Source organism: Rutilus rutilus (genome assembly GCF_951802725.1).
Source record: "Rutilus rutilus genome assembly, chromosome: 9".
Lineage (NCBI taxonomy): Eukaryota > Metazoa > Chordata > Actinopteri > Cypriniformes > Leuciscidae > Rutilus > Rutilus rutilus.
In genome coordinates this window covers 3,615,360-3,639,268 of record NC_140223.1, presented here as the reverse complement: position 1 = coordinate 3,639,268, position 23,909 = coordinate 3,615,360, and the positions used below count along the sequence as shown (strand labels likewise).

General features: G+C 34.5%; 2 protein-coding genes across 4 annotated transcripts in view; one reads left to right on the top strand and one right to left on the bottom strand.

Moving 5' to 3' along the window:
- Window positions 1–6,603, top strand: part of clcn2b (chloride channel, voltage-sensitive 2b) — a 74,505-nt gene extending 67,902 nt beyond the window's left edge. For all 3 annotated transcript variants that reach the window (XM_084418444.1, XM_084418443.1, XM_084418442.1), the window contains 2 exons: window positions 2,096–2,182; window positions 6,121–6,603. In XM_084418444.1, coding sequence (XP_084274570.1) covers window positions 2,096–2,182; window positions 6,121–6,327 — 294 coding nt within the window. In that variant the 3' untranslated portion in view covers window positions 6,328–6,603. The remainder of the gene's footprint in view (window positions 1–2,095; window positions 2,183–6,120) is intronic.
- Window positions 6,604–13,514: 6,911 nt separating this feature from the next.
- On the bottom strand, window positions 13,515–20,407 carry hspb12 (heat shock protein, alpha-crystallin-related, b12). The gene is made up of 4 exons (XM_084419826.1): window positions 19,343–20,407; window positions 19,175–19,282; window positions 16,711–16,844; window positions 13,515–15,328 (listed from the first exon to the last, which is right to left on the bottom strand). Exons 1-4 carry the CDS (start codon window positions 19,563–19,565, stop codon window positions 15,164–15,166), a joined length of 630 nt encoding a protein of 209 aa, XP_084275952.1. The 5' UTR covers window positions 19,566–20,407; the 3' UTR covers window positions 13,515–15,163.
- Window positions 20,408–23,909: the final 3,502 nt, after the last annotated feature.

Genomic DNA, 23,909 nt, shown 5'->3' with positions numbered 1-23,909 from the left:
TGTGTGTGTGTGTGTGTGTGCGCGCGCGTGTGTGTGTGTGTGTGCGCGCGCGTGTGTGTGTGTGTGTGCGCGTGTGTGTGTGCGCGTGTGTGTGCACGCGTGTGTGTGCGATTACGTGTGTGTGTACACGTTCAGGATCTATATAAATATAAGCTGACATTTTTAATAAAGTGTTTTGCTCACACACACACACACGTGCTGACACTGGATTAATCGTCTGCTTTTGCAAACTCACTTGTGGCAAGAGCAGAGAAGTGTTTATTAAGACTCGCTCTGCAGTGGTCCACACACACACACACACACACACACACACACAGATGCATCATTCTCTCCTGCCGGCAGCGGTAAATGTACTTAATGTCGTCCATTCATTCTCAGATACACCTACACCTATTTCCACACTTGCATGCACACTCTCCTTTATCTCTCTCCATTTACCCACACACACACTTACTGTAGATATTTATTTTATATTATATTATACCCAAAGTGGCGTGTACCATGCTTCATATTTGAATTCTCATGTGAACATCGCCTTTTATAGCCAGCTTCCGGCGGAGCGTCATGGAGACACAAACTAATCCTAGATGACTTACAGGATCTGAAGCCAATCAGAATCTGATGAAAAACACAGATCATGAATACACAAACATGACTGACCGTAACACATATGAAACACACAAAACATGTGAATTCACTGGATAATTTACTAAATTTGTGGTCAGAATTTAGTTTTTAAGTTTAGCACGTTTTCTAGTAAGTTTACTAAGTTAGCCACTTGAAATGTTTCCCAATTTGTCATACGCCATGCTCACAAAACATGTAAACTCAAATATGAAACATGTTTGAGTTTACATGTTTTGTGTACGTGACACGTTGAGTAACATTTCGAAAACGTACTGAATTGAAAACTTAATTCTGTGGTCAGAATTTTGTACGTTTTCCAGTAAACTTTAGTTCTGTGTGCATTAGTTTTATGGTTTGTGTGCATTTTGTTGCTTCACATCTGAGTTTACATATTTTGTGTGCATAGTGCGTTAAGTTTAGTACGTTTTCCAGTAAGTCCACATGTTTTTTTGTGTGCTTTTTGTTGCTTCACATTTGAATTCTCATGTTTTGTGTGCATGACACTTTGAGTAACACTTTAAGCGGAAAACTTACTAAATTTAAAACTCAATTCTGTGGTCAGAATTTAGTACGTTTTCCAGGAAATGTAATGTTTTCCACTTGCAATGTTACCCAAAGTGTCATGCACCAAAAACAGTCACAATGTAATTTTTCATGAAAACACTAGCATGTATGTACATATATATAAAAAAAAATTATATACTGTTTTACTTTATTTTTTTGCTAAGAAGTTTTTGTTCTTAATTTTGTTCTTTTTATTTAAAATGAATGTGTTGTGCCGATGTTGCCAGGTAACATACTTCCTAGTCTGTCCAGTCACATGACCTAATTTATGTTCATTTACATTAACATTTATTCACTTTTATGTAAGCTTTTATCTGAAGCTGTTTATTACAGTGCCAGCGATTATTCACAGTATATAATGCCAGGTTTATTAGAAAGCTAGAGTAGGAAACAAGCCAGAGCAGTGGTGAAATGCAGAATATATATATATATATATTTTTCAATTCTTTATTCATTAACCAAGCCAGTTATTAATCATAAATTCTGTGCTATGCTATTTGCTTTTAACCTTTATTTATTAATAAGTGACACATTTCAGATAACATTTTAACTTCATGTTATGATTGTAAAATGCACAATATAAATTCATCACTTAATATTGTTAATAGCGTAATGATTTCTTTACAGGAATGCAAGTTCAATATTCTTAATGATATTTGAGATTGATTTTTCTTTCTGCAAAGCATGCTTTTTTGTGGCAACAAAAAGACACATTTGCTTTAAACATAACTGGTGCTTCAAATATAGTGAATGATTTCTATACTAAAAATGTGCCTTTGGTTGTAAGAGCTAAAGGTGTTTGGGTTGCATCCCTGTGGTTTTGAGGATATTAAACTCATTTATTTTAAAAGACCAAAATTAAACAATCATGTTTCAATGATGAACCTCTTTGTCTCTCTGGCAGACTCACACCATCTTCTCTCTGTTGGGTCTGGATCACGCGTACGTCACCAGTATCGGACGACTTATTGGAGTTGTTTCGCTGAGAGAGGTGAGAGTTCAGCAGTCACACAAAAACACCAATATTACAATATTATATCAATATTAATAATCTCTTCTACTCACCAAGGCTGCATTTTTTTGATCAAAAATACAATAAAAATGGTAATAATGTGAAATATTATTACAATTTAAAATAGTTGTTTTCTATGTGAAGTGTAATTTATTCCTGTGATCAAAGCTGAATTTTTTTACATGATCCTTCAGAAATATTTCTAAATGTTGAAAATAGTTGAAAACTGCTTTATAGTTTTGTGGAAACCATGATGCAGTGTTGCATCACAGGATTCTTTGAAGAATAGAGAGTTCAACAGGATTTATTTTAAAAAACAGACTCTTTTGTAACATTATAAATGTCTTTAATGTCACGAACATGGAATGAATAATATCATGTGCGCATTTTAGTAAAACTAGTGAACAAATTATATTGCGCACACAGTTCAGTAAATTGTGCGCACGATTTTGCAAAACTAGTGAACAAATTATTATATCATGTGCACGATTTAGTAAAACTAGGGAACAAATTATTATATTGAGTGCACGATTTTGTAAAACTAGAGAGCGAATTATATTGAGCGCACAATTTCGTAAAACTAGAGAGCGAATTATTATATTGAGCGCACGATTTTGTAAAACTAGGGAGCGAATTATATTGAGCGCACAATTTCGTAAAACTAGAGAGCGAATTATTATATTGAGCGCACGATTTCGTAAAACTAGGGAACAAATTATATTGAGCGCACGATTTTGTAAAACTAGGGAACAAATTATATTGAGCGCACGATTTTGTAAAACTAGGGAACAAATTATATTGTGCGCACGATTTAGTAAAACTAGGGAGCGAATTATTATATTGAGCGCACGATTTTGTAAAACTAGGTAGCAAATTATTATATTGTGCGCACGATTTAGTAAAACTAGGGAGCGAATTATTATATTGAGCGCACAATTTCGTAAAACTAGGTAGCAAATTATTATATTGTGCGCACGATTTAGTAAAACTAGGGAGCGAATTATTATATTGAGCGCACGATTTTGTAAAACTAGGTAGCAAATTATTATATTGTGCGCACGATTTAGTAAAACTAGGGAGCGAATTATTATATTGAGCGCACGATTTTGTAAAACTAGGTAGCAAATTATTATACTGAGCGCACGATTTCGTAAACCTAGGGAGTGAATTATTATATTGAGCGCACGATTTCGTAAAACTAGGGAACAAATTATATTGTGCGCACGATTTTGTAAAACTAGGTAGCAAATTATTATATTGTGCGCACGATTTAGTAAAACTAGGGAGCGAATTATTATACTGAGCGCACGATTTCGTAAAACTAGGGAGTGAATTATTATATTGAGCGCACAATTTCGTAAAACTAGGGAACAAATTATATTGTGCGCACGATTTTGTAAAACTAGGTAGCAAATTATTATATTGTGCGCACGATTTAGTAAAACTAGGGAGTGAATTATTATATTGAGCGCACAATTTCGTAAAACTACGGAGCAAATTATATTGAGCGCACGATTTTGTAAAACTAGGGAGCAAATTATTGTATTGTGCGCACGATTTAGCAAAACTAGGGAGCGAATTATTATATTGAGCGCACAATTTCGTAAAACTAGTGAGTGAATTATTATATTGAGCGCACAATTTCGTAAAACTAGGGAGCGAATTATTATATTGAGCGCACAATTTTGTAAAACTAGTGAGTGAATTATTATATTGAGCGCACAATTTCGTAAAACTAGGGAGCGAATTATATTGAACGCACGATTTTGTAAAACTAGGGAACAAATTATTATATTGTGCGCACGATTTAGCAAAACTAGGGAGCGAATTATTATATTGTGCATACGATTTCGTAAAACTAGGGAACGAATTATTATATTGTGCGTACGATTTCGTAAAACTAGGGAACGAATTATTACATTGTGCATACGATTTAGTAAAGCTTGGGAGCAAATTATTATATTGAGCGCACGATTTCGTAAAACTAGGGAGCGAATTATATTGAGCGCACGATTTCGTAAAACTAGGGAGTGAATTATTATATTGAGCGCACAATTTCGCAAAACTAGGGAGCGAATTATACTGAGCGCACGATTTCGTAAAACTAGGGAGTGAATTATTATATTGAGCGCACGATTTCGTAAAACTAGGGAACAAATTATTATATCATGCGCACAATTTCGTAAAACTAGGGAGCGAATTATTATATTGAGCGCACAATTTCGTAAAACTACGGAGCAAATTATATTGAGCGCACGATTTTGTAAAACTAGGGAGCAAATTATTGTATTGTGCGCACGATTTAGCAAAACTAGGGAGCGAATTATTATATTGAGCGCACAATTTCGTAAAACTAGTGAGTGAATTATTATATTGAGCGCACAATTTCGTAAAACTAGGGAGCGAATTATTATATTGAGCGCACAATTTCGTAAAACTAGGGAGCGAATTATATTGAACGCACGATTTTGTAAAACTAGGGAACAAATTATTATATTGTGCGCACGATTTAGCAAAACTAGGGAGCGAATTATTATATTGTGCATACGATTTCGTAAAACTAGGGAACGAATTATTATATTGTGCGTACGATTTCGTAAAACTAGGGAACGAATTATTACATTGTGCATACGATTTAGTAAAGCTTGGGAGCAAATTATTATATTGAGCGCACGATTTCGTAAAACTAGGGAGCGAATTATATTGAGCGCACGATTTCGTAAAACTAGGGAGTGAATTATTATATTGAGCGCACAATTTCGCAAAACTAGGGAGCGAATTATACTGAGCGCACGATTTCGTAAAACTAGGGAGTGAATTATTATATTGAGCGCACGATTTCGTAAAACTAGGGAACAAATTATTATATCATGCGCACAATTTCGTAAAACTAGGGAGCGAATTATTATATTGTGCGTACGATTTCGTAAAACTTGGGAGCGAATTATTATATTGTGTGTACGATTTCGTAAAACTAGGGAGCGAATTATTATATTGTGCGTACGATTTCGTAAAACTAGGGAGCGAATTATTATATTGTGCGTACGATTTCGTAAAACTAGGGAATGAATTATTATATTGTGCGTACGATTTCGTAAAACTAGGGAATGAATTATTATATTGTGCGTACGATTTTGTAAAACTAGGGAGCGAATTATTATATTGTGCGTACGATTTCGTAAAACTAGGGAGCGAATTATATTGTGCGTACGATTTTGTAAAACTAGGGAATGAATTATTATATTGTGCGTACGATTTTGTAAAACTAGGGAGCGAATTATTATATTGTGCGTACGATTTCGTAAAACTAGGGAGCGAATTATTATATTGTGCGTACGATTTTGTAAAACTAGGGAGCGAATTATTATATTGTGCGTACGATTTCGTAAAACTAGGGAGCGAATTATTATATTGTGCGTACGATTTCGTAAAACTAGGGAGCGAATTATTATATTGTGCGTACGATTTCGTAAAACTAGGGAATGAATTATTATATTGTGCGTACGATTTTGTAAAACTAGGGAGCGAATTATTATATTGTGCGTACAATTTAGTAAAACTTGGGAGCGAATTATTATATTGTGCATACAATTTAGTAAAGCTTGGGAGCGAATTATTATATTGAGCGCATGATTTCGTAAAACTAGGGAACGAATTATATTGTGCGTACGATTTAGTAAAACTTGGGAACAAATTATATCAGGCGCACAATTTACTTAAAACCAAGGAACAAATTATTCAAATGTGCTGACGTATTGGTAAGTGACAGAAATGAATTGTTAATTTGTAGCCATGATATAAATATTTTTTTGTCCGCATGTCATGTGTGGTCCTCTATACATATATAAATAATACTAAAACAACTAAACGTATAACACTTTTGACGAGTTGTTAACCAGCTCTGGTTTGTGTCGTAGCTGCGGAAAGCCATCGAGGGCTCCATGACGGTGAAGGGAGTGAAAGTGCGCCCCCCGCTGGCCAGTTTCAGAGACAGCGGGACGAGTGGCACGAGCAGCGAGAGCGAAGCCACTGAACTTCACAAACTGTGGGACCGTCACACCAGCATCACACTTCCCAGAGAACACCAACCAAACACCTCCGACTCCGACGACAAGTCCCAGTGACGGCACGCCAACTATTCAGAGACGCATCCAAAAAACCTGGATTCTCCGCTCGCTTTCAGGTCTTCCTGTCTTTACTTCCTACACTAGTGTTGGAGAATCAGGGAGCATCGAGACTTGTGTGTGTGTGCTTGTACAGTATGTGTGTTTATATGTGAGACAGATCCATATGTTACCCTTTCAGTCACTCTTTTCACTTGTGATAACACTTTACAAATAAGGTTTCATTTGTTAACATTAGTTAAAGGGATAGTTCACCCAAAAATTTTAATTAGCCCATGATTTACTCACCCTGAAGCCATCCTAGGTGTGTATGAGTTTCTTCTTTCAGACAAATACAATCAGAGTTATATTAAAAAATGTCCTGGCTCCTCCAAACTTTATAATGGCAGTGAATGGCTGTTTCTGTTTTGAAGTCCATAAAAGTGCATCTATCCATGATAAAAGTGCATCTATCCATCATAAAAATGCATCTATCCATCATAAAAATGCATCTATCCATCATAAAAATGCATTTATCCATGATAAAAGTGCATCTATCCGTGATAAAAGTGCATCTATCATCATAAAAGTGCATCTATCCATCATAAAAGTGCATCTATCATCATAAAAGTGCATCTATCCATCATAAAAATGCATCTATCCATCATAAAAATGCATTTATCCATGATAAAAGTGCATCTATCCGTGATAAAAGTGCATCTATCATCATAAAAGTGCATCTATCATCATAAAAGTGCATCTATCCATCATAAAAGTGCATCTATCATCATAAAAGTGCATATTTCAAAACAGAAACAGCCATTCACTGCCATTATAAAGCTTGGAAGAGACAGGACATTTTTTAATATAACTCTGATTGTGTTCGTCTGAAAGAAGAAACTCATACACACCTAGGATGGCTTCAGGGTGAGTAAATCATGGGCTAATTAAAAATTTTGGGTGAACTATCCCTTTAACGCTTGAACTAACAACGAGCAGTGTGTTTTCATTACCCTTTGTTAATGTGAGTTAATAACAAATGTTCATGTTAGCTCATTAACTAACGTTAGGAAATGAAACCTTGTTGTAAAGTGTTACCAAAAAACGTGATACACAAGATCTGCTTGGACGCTTCATCTGTCGTCATGGAGTCTGTGGGCATTCATTCATCTCTATATATATATATATAAAGAGCTAATGTGAGCGGTGTAGGCGAAACGCAGAGAGAGAAGAGCGATGGAGAGAATGAGACAGAGTGGGAGTGATATCTTTTCACTTTTTGTTGTTGTTCCTCTCCGAAAGCAGATTGAGTTGCTGTTTCAAGCCAAAGCGTTTATATGTGTGTGTTATCTGGTCAGTTTCAGACTAACCGCATCAACTCATCAAGCTCTGATACTATTGTGTAATAATGCGCACTTTTATGGGTTTCTGATTTGGAAATGACGTAGCCTGAACACTAACGAGCCTTTTAAAAAAAGATTCGCCACCATTTATCTTCTGCATGTTTTGCACTAAAAGGACGGTTAAACACAACGATAACATTTGAACTGACAATATTGTTATTCATGCAAACTAACAGTGACAGGTTTTCTGTTGTGTGAGAACTTCAAAATATGTGCTTTGCAATAACCACTAATTTTTTATTTTTTTATTTTATTTTTTTTTGATCCATGAGAATGTAATGTTCTTTCAGATCAGTTTAGCACTTAAAGCCGCAGGAACTCGTGTTTGATAGATCCAGAGATCACTGTTTGTGTCTGAATATGAACAACACGTCTCGTCAGACAGGACAATCTCTCCGTCTTTCTTTCTTTCTCTCTGTTGTTGAAACTTTTGCAGGACAAGTTTTTAAAAATGTCTATGATGACTGATGCTGAATTTCACAAAACCTGTCAAGATCAACTCATATTTAGAACCAAATATGAAGGTGTTTGTGCAATTGACCATTAAGATTTTTTAGATTTTCACATTTTTTTTTATCTTTATCTTTATCTTTATTTAATTTTATTTTTATTCTCAATGATGATTTTCATTTATATTCTCATTACCAAAAAATAAGTATTTATTTTCTGCATCATTAACACTATAGTTGCAGTAGTCATTTTCTTTTCTGTTGTTATTTTTATTTTTTTTTGTAATGAGAATTTAAATGAGAATCACCACTGATGATGATAAAACATAAAAAATAAAAAAAATACATAATTATAATAATAATTCTGACTTTTTTCTTCCAAATGCGCATTTATATCTCAAAATTCGGACTAGATACGGTACATGACAATTGTGATGTTATATCTCACAATTTGGACTTTTTTCTTGCAATTTTGCATTTATATCTCAAAACTCTGACTATAAACAATAACACAGTTTTGTAATGAGAATTTAAATGAAAATCATAATTTCTTTGTATCTTTCATTATTTGCAAACTATATCAAAAATAGCAAATCTGCATTTTTCTGTAATGAGAATTGAAATGAAAATCATTGAGAATAATGAAAAATACAAAAAAAGTGCATCAAACATAACAAATGCTACTATGGTGTATAAATACTTTTCATTTTTAATGCAAAAAATCTTAATGGTCCTGAAGGTAAAGATACATTTTCTTTACACAAAATGTAATGCACTTAAAGCCTTTATAATGCGTTCTAAAAGTATTTTTAATGCATTAATTTTGCCTTATAATGCATCGTATGATCTCATGAATAATTGTAACCACAGTTGATGCGTATTTATTAATCGAACACACCTTTAGAAAGTATAATGCATTAAAATGACAAACAATTTCAGATGGAACAAATATATTATGCATTTGAACTTTGGTTACAATTATTTCATGCAAAGATGCATTGTAACATACATTATAATGCATTAAGTTTTAGCATAATGTCTGATCTTTAACGTGACAGACGTGCTCTTGACGGTTTTTGTGAGATTCAACTGAAACCTATTCCTGCGTTTCTACGAACAATAGCCGAACAGAACAAAACGTCAGATCTGCGAGTGTTTTATTGACCGTTGTAAATGTCTGTTGTGATTTCGAAGTGTTTCATTAGCTGATCATTTTAATTTGAACCGAATTGAACTTGACTGACAGATTTGACCAATAAGCTTTCATCTGTTGGCCGGTGGAGGAGAGGCTTATTTTTGTGTTGATTCATGTAGATTTACAGATTTTAATATATTTCAAATATCATGTTAACTTAAATATGTTCTTCCTTTTGCCATTTATTTGTTCTTTTCTTTGGTCATTTTTGCCTCCTGCTCCCGTTGTGAGACACACAACTGCAAAGGTCAGACTGATATGTGATGGTTTGGACTGAACTTTGTGGAAACACCAGAGAGTTTTGTGTGTGACCCTTGACCTTTATCTAGTACTGTCAGATACACTCCTTCAAACATGTTAAAGTGACCAAAAGAGCAAATCATGATCGCTTCTGTTTTATTTGATGCATTTTCATCTCGTTTATAGATTATTATTATTATTATTATTATGTTGTGGTGGTCCATTTCATTTCATGTGTTAGAAATATGTTGTTCCGAGAATCATATTTATTAACAATCTTACATGTGATCAACGAAGTAGTGATTTTATTTTTGATATTATTGTCGTTATTTTCAGTAATTGGAAGATAATGTATATTTGTGCAATAACATTTGTGTCTTTGTTGTTCATTAGTAACCAGAATTAATGACTTTGTGGGGAGATAACCATATTTTTGTAAAGAAAAGGAGCTGAGCTGTGTCGAGAAGTGTTTCCAGATGTTTGATGATGTCTTTAACACTGTGAAAAATGTTTTCTTGCTCAGTGTTTCTGTCTTGTTTTCCAGTACAAGTATCTAAATATTCTCTAATCAAGATACATTTACTGGAGAAGCAAAATAACTTCAAATATTTACTGAAAAATGTAGTTTTGTGCTCGGAATAAAATCAGTGGAGGTCAGAAAAATCTACTTTAAAAGTAAAACAAGATTATTTTTCAGACCAGCAGATTTTGTTCTTGTTTTAAGCACAAACTCGCTTCATTTCGATCATTTTTTTTTAGTAAACGAGCCTTAATATCTTTATTTCGCTTCTCCAGTGAATGCATCTTGATTTAAGAACGCTTGGATATTTGTACTGGGAAAACGAGACAAAAATACAAACTAAGCTAATAATGTTTCCCAGTGTGGAGCTCTAGAAACTCTGAGGACCAAAAGCGTTTCATTTCCACACACACAAACAGTGTTAGTCCAAAACCTCTTATTAAATCTCAGCACTCAGAAGCGGTTCTCGGAGTTTCATCAGTCTTCAGCGAGAGTTAAAACGGCAACGACAGCAACACTTCTGCTGTTTTTCACAGGAAAAGAAAAATCAAGCTCAGCAATAGAACAAAAAGTTTTTGTATATCAGGGATAAATAAAGAGATTTTAACATGAGAACATTCAGACTGGTGTGTGTTCTTGTGTTTCTCCTGAGTTCTGATTGGCTGTGTTGCTCTTCTGTCGTCTGATTGGCTGTCGCTGTAAGTAGGTTATAAAGCCCTGAGTGAGTTTCATGCGAGAGACACCTTCACACAGGAATATCCCATCTGTCATAAAAGAGCAGAACATCTCAATATCACTACAGTAGAAACGTCCGCTTAGGTGAGAGACTGTCATTAACCCTTTAACTTTAACTTTAACCCGTTAAAGTTACACTGCAAAATATGTGTATATTTGTCATGTTTTCCAGCACAAATATCTAAACATTCTTAAATCAAGATACATTTACTTGAGAAGCAAAATGACTTTAAAAAAAAAATTTAACATAGCTTAAATATCTGTAAATAAATGTTATTCAAAGGGAACATTTATTTGATTAAATAGTGTAAATAACATGTTTGAGTCGTTTTTCATTTATATTTTGCCTTTGGTAACTGACAGTGTGTTAGACTAACTTTCTTTAAACTTTCTCTTAATTAATTCATAAGATCTGTCTGTTTTCCTTTCTCTCCATGTGATTTATTATTCCAGAACTTTATTTTGCCATTGGTAAAAATACATAGTGAGGGAAAAATCTGACATAAGCAGAACTTTAAATGTCTCTCTAAGACCATGAAAAATACACATACGTTACCCCACTGCGCAATGTGACGTCGGAGTGACGTCTTTTCTATGTAATGTTTGGACGTCCACAAGGGGTTGCTTTGTAACGCCAGGCGACGTTACCGCACGTCTAATGTTGACGTCCGTGGTTCCTCTGTGTAAGGGTTATTTATAGTCCAAATGTGGTCGTTTGTGGACGTCTTTTCAACATCAAATTTAGACAAATTTTAGACGTCGTTTTTATACAACTTCTATAACTGTTGTTTCATGTTTCAAAAGGGTGGAGGACATGTTTTCTGTACCATATATTTACATTTGGCAGACGCTTTTATCCAAACTGACTTACATTGCATTACACATTTACACTCCTATCAGTTCTTGCCATCCCTGGGAATCAAACCCATGATATTGACATTGTAAGCGCCAACTCTCTACTGTTTGAGCTACAGCATTACACCATTGTATGCGTCTCCAGTTCTCACCTGCTCCTGAGACCATCAAATGTCTTGAGTTGTCTTGAAACCAAATGAGATTTTGGAAAATAATCTTAAATAATTCTAAATAATCTGTATTCATATGTATTAATCATGTTGATAACAACAATGTTGATATTTGTAAAAAAAATAATTACATATTAATCATGTAAATTTCCTGCGTCCAAATGACGTCCAAAAAAAGTACCCAGTTCAAATGTTGAACATCAATGTGACGTCCAAGTTGGGTCATGGTTGGACGTCCAAATAGTGGACCTAGTTTGGACGTCGAATAGATGTCCAGAATTGGTTATGGACCGACGGACCCAATATAGACATGATCTGCACGTCTGTCCGACGTCTAATGTTTAGTGGGACGACTCGCGCACTATTGAATATGTTTGCGTTGCACCATTAAACTTCATTTTAAACGCAACTTTGTTATGAACTAAATATTCACGGAAGCCTCAGATAGGGAATAATAACAGAAGTCTTTGGTGAATTGCATCAAAAAGCTTGTTTTACCTGACAGACTTCAATATTTTAGAGAATTATAATAATAATGCTGCACATCTACACTTGTGAATCAGTGACTTTAGCGGCTCTTCAACACAAACCCAATCTAAACCGCACTTCCTCTCACGTTGAATCATATCCGGCATAATAATCAAATGTCATTTATGTTTTCGTATCAGTGTTTATTTATTGATCCTTCTTCATTTTAATCACACTCTAAAAAATGCGGGGTTGTTTTAACCCAATGTTGGGTCAAATATGGACTAACCCAACGTTGGGTTAAAAAATGCAGTTTAAAAATGGACAAATTGCATTTTGGACAAAATCAAAAATGGACAAAAATGCAATAAAAAAAAAATGGACAAATTGCATTGGTTACATTAAAAATGTAACCCAACGGCTGGGTTTGTCCATTTTTAAACTGCATTTTTAACCCACCGTTGGGTTAGTCCATATTTGACCCAACATTGGGTTAAAACAACCCAGCATTTTTTAGCATACAGTTTCTGAATGTTATTTATAGACCTACATAAAATACCTATTATGTTTTTCATGATTTATTGTCGTATTTTAACGCCAGTTTCCATCAGTTTTCCCCGCGTTTGGCCTAAACACTGTTCCTGGTCATCCCGTTTGAGATGTTGAGTGCAAACATTTGTCCGATTTTCCGTCGCAGTGTTCTCTCCATATTTATGAATCTTTTCAGGCTTTATCCAACACGCTGGATCCTCAGTGGAAACCGAAAGAAGCACTCCTGCTAAACGTTCACACAAATCGACTCCATTGTGAGTAAAAGTTTGCTCAGAAGTATTTCCTACTCAAGCAATCTGGTTTTGACTCTGGTAAGTGTACCTACAGCAGACTGTGGGAGTGGCGTTGGATGGCATCATGCCCAGTGCATTATGGGTGTTGAAGTTTTCATAACTATTTGGGAAGACGATAGGCTTTTCCCTTTGAATTAAGATCATTTTTCTGATCCTGTTGGCAATTATTATTATTAAATTTTTTCTCATTTCAAGCATAAACTCACTTAATTTTGATGGATTTTTCGGACAGCAAAACTTAATATCTTGAGTCATTTTTCTTCTCCTGTAAATGTATCTTGATTTAAGCATGTTTAGATATGTGTGCTAGAAAACAAGACAAATACACTAGGAAAATAACTGTTTATTAGTGAGCATCATAAGCTCTTCACAGGTATAAACTCAAATACTGTAAACGAAAGTACTTGAATGGCTTAAAGACCGGAATATATATTTTTTTATAAGAGCCATTGTGTAAAGAACAGTTAATAGTAAGAACATTATCATTAAAATAAACCATATGAATTAAAATGAGACTTTCCCAGTGCTGAAATCACATCTTTTCCCTCTATATTCACCTTTATCATAATCTTCTACATGGAGAGTCAGACTCAGTAAACTTTATTGGCACAACTCTGAGCATTTAAAGAGTTTATAGCGTTAAAATATACAATACAGAAAATGGATAAATACATCAAAAAATATTGGAAATGGATGAAAAAATGACAGTGTAGAAACAAAACAATAAACGCATAAATAAATCAAGATATACAGTGGCTGATTAACATAAAACCTGACTCGGGAAAAGATGATTTATGACATTGCTTTATCATGTTAGAAAACTGGATATTAGAAGTCTAAATATTGATTTTCCATCGACAAACATTATGTATATGTGACTCACACTGAAAAAAAAAACTGTGTAGAATTAATTACTAAATTTCACAAAATAATTACAAAGAAATGGCAGGTAAAACATGGAATTAAACATCAAATTTTGAAGTAAAAAAATGATATTTTCTTGTAAAACACACTCCAAACATCTTTGAATTTTTTTGATGGTGTATTATAAAACTGTTACACAAAACTCTGAAAACATCAGGGAAGAAACTCAAGAAAGATCAAATTAACAAGATCACTGATTACTGATTGCATCCACACATGGAAGTGTTGGGAAATTCAAGTTCAGGTTCATTATTCACTCTAAAAAATGCTGGGTTGTGTCAACCTAAATTTGGGTCAAGTATGGACAAACCCAACCGTTGGGTTAAAAATGTAATTACAATTTTTAACCCACACTCTAAAAAATGCTGGGTTGTTTTAACCCAATTTTGGGTCAAATATTGACAAACCCAAACGTTGGGTTAAAAATGTACTTTAAAAATGTTAACCCAACGGTTGGGTTTGTCCATATTTGCAAACCAAATGTTTTTTGGAGCAAATGAAAGACTTTTTGAGATGATGTTTGTGATATGTGAATATACTGTACAGTCATCTGACTGATTCAAGACACATCTTCTGTTTGTGATTATCTTTACTTCTTACCAACTAACAGTTGAAAGATAATGAGTAGAAATCAAAGAGTCACTCTTATGTTCTTATAGGGGCTACATAGAACTCTAGGGTTCTTGACTCAGTTTTAAAGATCTCTTTATACCAAAAATGTTCTATATAATGAGAAAAGTCTCAAATGATCGTGTAATACTTTCATGTTTAACGGGTTATTTACATTTTTTCTAGTGATAAAGTATGTTTACAAGCTGTTTAATTCATAAAATTTAATTAAAATAAATCTATAAAATGATCCCATGATGGAACCCCTAAGGGTTCTAAATATGAAGCGCCTGACGGAACCCTTGAAGATTCCATAGAACCTTTTCTTCTAAAATAGATGAACTGAGATGAATAATACATCCTCCCTGACGTTGTGTGTTTTTGGTTCGGTGGAGTTTGAGTCTAGGTTTGCGTTGACTGTTTCTCCTCTCTGAAGTGTTGAGATCACAGAAGGTCAGAGGTCAAAGGTGAAAGGTCACGGATGCGTTCGATGCTGATGATCAACATCTTCTCGGCGGTCAGTTCACTGCTCACAGATAAAGGGTTCATGTCTGCTGGAAGCACAGACTTATGGGTAAACTTTCCTGCAACGCTCCCGTCTGCTCCGATCTGAAAGCAGGACAAGACAGACTCGTTCAAAGGTTTGGGGTTGGGAAGATTGTTAAAGTGTTTTTGAAAAGAGTCTCTTCTGCTCATCAAGGCTGCATTTATTGGATCAAAAAATACGGTAATATTGTGAAATATTATTACAATTCAAAATACCTGTTTTCTATGTGAATATGTGTTCAAATGTAATTTATTCCTGTGATCAAAGCTGAATGTTCAGCATCATTACTCCAGTCTTCAGTGTCACATGATCCTCCAGAAATCATTCTAAAGAAATATTTCTGATTATCATCAATGCATCACATTTTTTGTGGAAACTGAGATGCATTTTATTTTTCAGGATTCGTTGATGAATAAAAAGTTGAAAAGAACAGCATTTTTATAGAATCTTTTGTAACATTATAAATGTCTTTACTGTAACTTTTAATTAATTTAATGTGTCCTTGTTGAATAAATGTGTCCTTGTTGTCCTTTCAAAATAAAGATCTTTCAGTATTTGACACTATATGTAGTATGCATCGATAAACACTTCAAACTGTAGTATTCTACACTGTTCGGTGTCATTCGAGAAAGAAAGAAAGAAATACAGTACTTTATATTTTAATCCAATAATTTATATGTATTATGTTATTAATGAGTTTAAAAAAAGTAGTCTACACTGTTGCATATGTTTAAAAAGAGTACTTATTACAGAAATAGTATAGGCTTACTTAAAAGACTTTTAATTTGACATTATTACAAAGTTAAGTTTTTTAAATGAAAGAGTACTCTCTTTAAGTGCATTCAGTGGCCTTTTATTTCACAAATGTGACCCTGGACCACATGGGTAAACTTTTTGAAATTGAGATTTATACATATGGTTTGTTATGATAGGACGATATTTGGTCGAGATACAACTATTGTAAATCTGGAATCTGAGGGGGCAAAAAAATCGAAACATTGAGAAAATCTCCTTTAAAGTTGTTCATTTATGTTGGCGATTGTGCTGCATTCACTCACACAAATACATGTTTTATATATTTACGGTAGGAAATTTACTAAATCTCTTCATGGAACATGATCTTTACTTAATATCCTCATGATTTTTGGCATAAAAGAAAAATCTATAATTTTGACCCATACAATGTATTGTTGGCTATTGCCACAAATATCCGTGCAACTCGAGACTGTGATCCAGGGTCACAAATATGTTATCTACAGTTACAATTTAAAAAAAAAAAAAAAACACTTTTAAGGATTGAAGTGCACATTAAGCATACTTCTTTATCACAAGGGGTGTGTTTTACACATAGACACATAATGTACACTGCATACGGTGAATATACTGCATACTCCTGAGACAGCCGTTAGCATGCTATTCTGAATATTTGAGATCACACACACACCTTCTCCGCATGAATAACCACACGCTGATTATACGCCACCACAACCACTTCATGAGGCTCGAACCCGCTGACGTCTGCAGACAGAAAGTAGCGGTTCCCCCTCGCTCGGACCGCGCTCACACCGGAGCCGCGAGCTGAAATGGAGACACTGATGAGACATAAACATTTACACGACAACGATATGCTTAAAATGGAGATGTTTTACCTTTGAGTTTTCCGCGTACAGACGACACCACTGTCAAAACGATCCCCATTCACACGGAAAAACGCTGTATTCTGCTGCCAGGCCAGTAGATGGCGATGAAACACTATAGACTGAACACGTAATACGCATGTGCATCACGTCATCGTCTTCAGAGATTCACGATTTTGTTGTTTACACGGAGACCGTTTCCAAAAACTTGCACTTTGAAACCCATTTTCAAAAGTTTGCATTTTCAGGCACCCAAAACGTCGCTATCGTGTAAACGAACGGCCAAAACGCATAAAAAGTGTTACGTTCATTTATACAACAATAGGTTTGGCCGCCTGAAAGCACAAGCTTTTGAAAACAATGCCTTTACCATCTCCGCGTAAACAACAAAAACGTGAATTTGTGAAAACGGTGACGTCAAGCTCATGTGTATTAGTGTTCACGGGGTGTTTCTTGACATCGCCACCTACTGGCCTGGCAGCAGAATACAGCCTTTTTAGTCATTTCCACAGATCCGTGTGTATGGGGATCAGTACATCGTTGTCGTGTTAACACACCCTAAATGAAGCCTAGGAAATTATCCAAACCTGTAGCTTCACTCGGCATGCTATAGTTTAGAGCTGTATGATTTATTGTTAAAAGATCACAATCTTGATTCAAACACGCGCGATCTTATCTCTAAATGACAGCGATTCTTCTCTATGAAACCTTTGACGAGTCCGATCACAGCGAACATTCAGATCTGTGTTCTGAGCCAGAGAGAGCAGTGGCCAGTTGCATAAACTGTTAAGACTAGTCTCACAAGTTAGTCATCCAATTTTATTCTTTAAGACTGTTAATAACTTTTTAAAGTCAGTAACATAAAAACGTAGATTGGTCTAATTTGACACCGAACAGTAAGACTGTTACTGTGTAACTAACTAACTTCTAGTTGATCATTCTAGTTCTTAAGACACAGTCTTAACATAATGGCTATGTTTATGTAACTGGCCCCAGTTGTCATGTTTAGGCATGAAACAGCTTCACAAACAGGTTTTTCAACCACACAGTTTCATTATTCCTGTGTTAAAATAATTCATATTATCACAGAAGTACTGGGATAAAAGTTTATAGTTTGGATATAAACACTGATGTCTACGGTAGCGATTAAAATTGAGAAAATCACCTTTTGCACGGTGCACCGTGATCATTTTATCAATTACACCAGTAGGTGGCGACAAGTGACAAAATGTATTCCTCATCGAATCCTTCACTCAAACCGATTTTTAAAATAAATAATTAATTCAAATGAATTACATATGTTTTAAATAGATTGCAGCAATTCATATTTTGTCATAACTTCTTGTAATTTACATGTTATTTTGTTGTTGTTTTTGTCTGTTCAGAATCATGGGAGAATCATGATCTCTATATGAAACAAAAAAATTAAGAAAGAGTCAAACAGTCATGAAAGTGCACTCGCTTTAAGTGTACTTAAAGGGCCTTTTACTTAATACAAGTACAGATTAAAAAAAGTATATATATATATATATATGAAGAGTTCAGATGCAAAAGCCTCTAAGCGAAATTTTCTTCTAGAATGATCATTTTTATAAAGCTTGTATATTTAAGTTCAGTAATTTCACTTAAATGACAATTAATAGGTCATTTCCATTGCCATTTAAGTGAAATTACGGAACTTAAATATACAAGCTTGATAAAAATGATCATTCTAGAAGAATATTTCAGATGGCGTTTAGAGGCTTTTGCATCTGAACTCTTCATATATATACTTTTGAAGTCTAAAAGAAGTTAGATTTAAAACACAAAAGTTTGCAAAAGTAGTAAAAAGTGTAAGTGTTCACAGGTGTAATTTGAACTATGCATTGCATTGCATTGCATTGTGATTTAGGGTTAAAGGAAGTGTCTATAAATGTCCTAGCCGAAATTTACCTGTACCTTTTTTCCATTCTTCAACAGGTTTTTTCCTACAGTGCACAATATAACTGTGGTTTCTCCTTCCTGAGGTCTCACAGCAGCTGTACATCACTGTTTCACACTGTTTTCTGGTTAGTTTGGTCTGATTAATGCTCTCTGGGGGGTTGTGTTACTCACTCCACTCCAATCCCATCGGAAAGAACATCCAAATGAAACATGAAAGTACTTTTTTGTTTTTAATTGAACAACTTTTTTTCCTTCACAAAAATATCCACAAATAAAGCTGAATAAATCTTGGACCTGTTGCCTGGTGAACTTCACATTTTTCATTAAAACTGTGTTCTGCTCACTCACCCTGTACTTCATCTCCGAGGATCCAGTCGCCCTGGTTTCCTCCTTGGGGTGTCTGGTACTGCTGGTCCCCATGGTAACCTCCAAAAGACTCTCGGTCACCTTGGTAACCTATAAAACACTTGTTTACCCAAAAGACTCTTGATCACTGTGGAATTAAAGCGTTTTTACCTTGATAACCTCCAAAGGATTCGCCCCACGACGACTCATCCTGCACATCACCATGGCAACGGCTGAAGGACTCGGGTTCGAACCCATTCGTGATGGAGCTGATGGATGTTTCTTCTCCAAACTCACTGTGAAGTCTCGGGTGGAGGGAGTCGGTGTTGAAGGATCTGACGGTGCTGGTGCTGTAACGCGACGAGCGCTGGAACGACGAGGCTGAAGAAGCCATGGGCTCACGGGTGGAGGAGAGAAGCGCTGTCTCTGCTGTGAACGGGTCTCATATAGCGAGCAGACGCAGTGCATTATGGGTCAGCTGGACACCCTAACCACTCCATACAAGGCCTTGGCTCTGGAATCCACTCCTGGAATAACGGTCAACGAGATAAGACATGGAAAACTTCTCCAAATCAGCGGGAGACAGTGGGATCAGAAAGTCCCGCAGAATCCAACTTATTGAAAAACGGCAAATAAATACATAAAATAATAATAAAAACAACAAAACAAACTAAAATTATTAGAAACTTTTAAACACTTAAAGTTGGCTTTTTGGTTTTAACCAAAGAGATACATTATTAAACATAATACAGTAATAACACAGTAATACTGCATCTAACAAACCAACGAATAAAAAAATTTAAAATCATGTGAAAACTATAAAATATGTGACCCTGGACCACTAAACCAGTCACATGGGTACATTTTTTGAAATTGAGATTTATACAGCATCTGAAAGCTGAATAATGAAGCTTTCCATTGATGTGTGGTTTGTTATGATAGGACAATATTGGTCGAGATACAACTATTGAAAATCTGGAATCTGAGGAGCAGAAAAATCGAAACGTTGAGAAAATCTCCTTTAAAGTTGTTCATTTATGTTCGCGATTGATCTATCAACACGATTACAAATGTATGATTGTTGATTTATTCCTTAATTGTTTGTACTTTAATTCTTTATAGCAATAAAAAAGAAAAAAAAAGGCAGTTCAAAAAAATAAAAAAATAAACAAATTATGTTCACGATTGTGCAGCATTCACTCACAAATACATGTTTTATATATTTACGGTAGGAAATTTACAAAATATCTTCATGGAACATGATCTTTACTTAATATCCTCATGATTTTTGCCATAAAAGAAAAATTTATAATTTTTGACCCATACAATGTATTGTTGGCTATTGCCACAGATATACCCGTGCGACTCGTGACTGGTTCTGTGATGCAGGGTCACATATGGACAAAAAATATAATACAGGTTAAATTATTGCAAACGCAGTTGAGTTTGTTCCTGTCCGACCAGCAGAAGGAGAACTTCATACAAGTTGAACGTTGCGTGTCTTTGATATCAGAACTGGTCTGGTGGAGATACAGCTCTGTGGAAACCCAACTCAGACTACATAGTAAACGCTCATGCTCCCTCCACTCGATTTACCCTTATTAGCTGATAATTCTGATCATTCTGATTATGTTCAAAATGGACAAATTTCTGAGAAAACCTCAGACTGAAATCTACATTGATCTAGTGATGTTTTCAGACTGTGGAAAAACTAGTGATTAGGTGTTTTCAATCTTGGAGTAACGCATAACCAGAACACATGCATTACATGATCAGAGTAAATTAACGCATCACAAGTAACATGTATTACATGATCAGATTACTTTTTTGATGTAACGAGTAAAGTAACACATTCCAAGTAACATGTATTACATGATCAGATTACTTTTTGATGTTACAAGTAACGCATTACAAGTTACATGCGTTACATAATCAGGTTACTTTTTGATGTCACAAGTAATGTATTACAAGTAATGCATTACGTAATCAGATTACTTTTTTTGACGTTACAAGTAACACATTACAAGTTACATGCGTTACATAATCAGATTACTTTTTGATGTTACAAGTAATGCATTACAAGTTACATGCGTTACATAATCAGATTACTTTTTTGATGTTACGAGTAAAGTGATGCATTACAAGAAACATGCAATACAGAATCTCATTACTTTTTTAATATTACGAGTAAATAACAAGTAACATGTATTAAATAATCAGGTTACTTTTTGATGTCACGAGTAAAGTAACACATTACAAGTAACATGCATTACATGATCAGATTACTTTTTGATGTTACAAGTAACACAATACAAGTTACAGCCATAAAAGAATCAGATTACTTTTTTGATGTAACGAGTAAAGTAACGCATTCCAAGTAATATGCATTACATGATCAGATTACTTTTTGATGTTACAAGTAACACAATACAAGTTACAGCCATAAAAGAATCAGATTACTTTTTTGATGTAATGAGTAAAGTAACGCATTCCAAGTAATATGCATTACATGATCAGATTACTTTTTGATGTTACAAGTAACACAATACAAGTTACAGCCATAAAAGAATCAGATTACTTTTTTGATGTAACGAGTAAAGTAACACATTCCAAGTAATATGTATTACATGATCAGATTACTTTTTGATGTTACAAGTAACGCATTACAAATTACATGCGTTACATAATCAGGTTACTTTTTGATGTCACAAGTAATGTATTACAAGTAATGCATTACGTAATCAGATTACTTTTTTTGATGTTACAAGTAACGCATTACAAGTTACATGCATTACATAATCAGATTACTTTTTGATGTTACGAGTAAAGTGATGCATTACAAGAAACATGCAATACAGAATCTCATTACTTTTTTAATATTACGAGTAAATAACAAGTAACATGTATTAAATAATCAGGTTACTTTTTGATGTCACGAGTAAAGTAACACATTACAAGTAACATGCATTACATGATCAGATTACTTTTTGATGTTACAAGTAACACAATACAAGTTATAGCCATAAAAGAATCAGATTACTTTTTTGATGTAACGAGTAAAGTAACGCATTACAAGGAACATTCATTACATAATCTGATAAATTTTGTGATGTCACGAGTAATGCAGTACAAAAAAAATCATTACGTAATCAGATTACTTTTTTGAAGTCACAAATAAAGTAATGCATTACAAGTAACATGCATTACATAATCAGATTACTTTTTTGACGTAACTGCAAATTACATTCTAATAACCCAAATACATTTAAAAACCCAAAAAGTATTTTCAAGTACAACAGTCACGGTATTAGTATGAATTGTAGCTGAAATATAGCTAGTCCTGCATGATGTCCAATTTCCTCCCAATCTAAAATCAATACTTGGAAATTTGACCAATGATATGACTGCTTATATGTGACTTGATGTTACAACATTTTTTTTTAACTGCATGCAAGAGTCTCCTGAAGGAATGGACGATATTCCGGAGCAACTTGGCATTTCTGACTGGCCATCCGCCATCTTGGTTTGGAGTGGGAAAAAAATTCCACATACAATTGTTTGCCACTTGGTGGCAGTGTATAGGAAGATGCACTAGTGTCCACTGTAGAGGTCGATGTGCAATTGTGCAATCAAAACCCATACATACACAAGAAATTACTTTTTGAATAGCTGTCCTCTGTAGTGAAAGGGTTAAGTTACATTTTATTATTATTTATCAACAACAATTAAATCCAGTCAGTGTCATGTTAGACCTGAATAAATTAATTAATTAATAGAACTGTAGGCAAATTGATGACGCCCAAGTTTTATCATTTTTTGAGCATGTCGATAAAACTAATATCTAATACAATTATTTTCTCTTAAGGCCTGATCACACCAAGGACAATAAGTATAAAGGTAAAGATACAGTTCTAAAAATCGATTTAAATATAAAAGAATGGCCACACAACTATAACAATAACGGCAAAGAGACACGATATCATTGAAGTCACTTTCAGTACGATTTTTTCCAGCTGATGAACAATAAAAACACTGACAGCCAACCAGAAAAAAAAAAAAAAAAAAAACAGTATGTCAAAAGAGTAGTATGCTCGAATGCATTGTATTCGAAAAACAGCAGGCGAACAGTCTCCAGATGACCGACTTCTTCCGTGAGATTCTGAAGTGTGTGTGTGATGAACACTTTACTATCCCATGAGGCCACGGGAGAGGATTTATGAATGACAGTGAAGCGACGAAACTGACGCTGGTAGGTCACATGATAATAACAACATGGCGGATGTAGTACGTCCACATTACATTCAAACTATCGTTTTCATAGTATATAGAATGCACTTTTTTTAACGATCGCGAAGTAAAATCAAACTCAAATGTAGACCTATACTCAGACAGTAACATGTACTTACTATAGAGTTACGGTTAGGGTTTGGGGTTGCACTTTATTTTACATTATGTGCACTTACATGTAATTACACTGTACTTGCGTAAGAAAGTACTGGTAATATAAGGTAACTACATGGGTTAAGGTTAGTTATTACCCAGTTATTGCAATTACTATAAGTATGTAAATGTGGAACAGTAGCCTACTGTAAAATAAAGTGCTACCGGGTATGGTTTAGGGTTAGTTACTTGTAATTATGTATTTTTTGTAATTTGTAATTAAATATTTTACCGTTATTACTATAGTAAGTACTTGTAGTAACGTGTAACTACATCACCTTTAAATAAAGTGTTACCA

Coding starts and splice junctions, on each gene's coding strand:
- hspb12 (XM_084419826.1), bottom strand. CDS start 19,565: ATGGCTTCTTCAGCCTCGTCGTTCCAGCGCTCGTCGCGTTACAGCACC. Junction 19,283..19,342: donor ATCCTTTGGAGGTTATCAAG/GTAAAAACGCTT, acceptor AGTGTTTTATAG/GTTACCAAGGTGACCGAGAG. Junction 15,329..16,710: donor TGGTTATTCATGCGGAGAAG/GTGTGTGTGTGA, acceptor TCCTGCTTTCAG/ATCGGAGCAGACGGGAGCGT.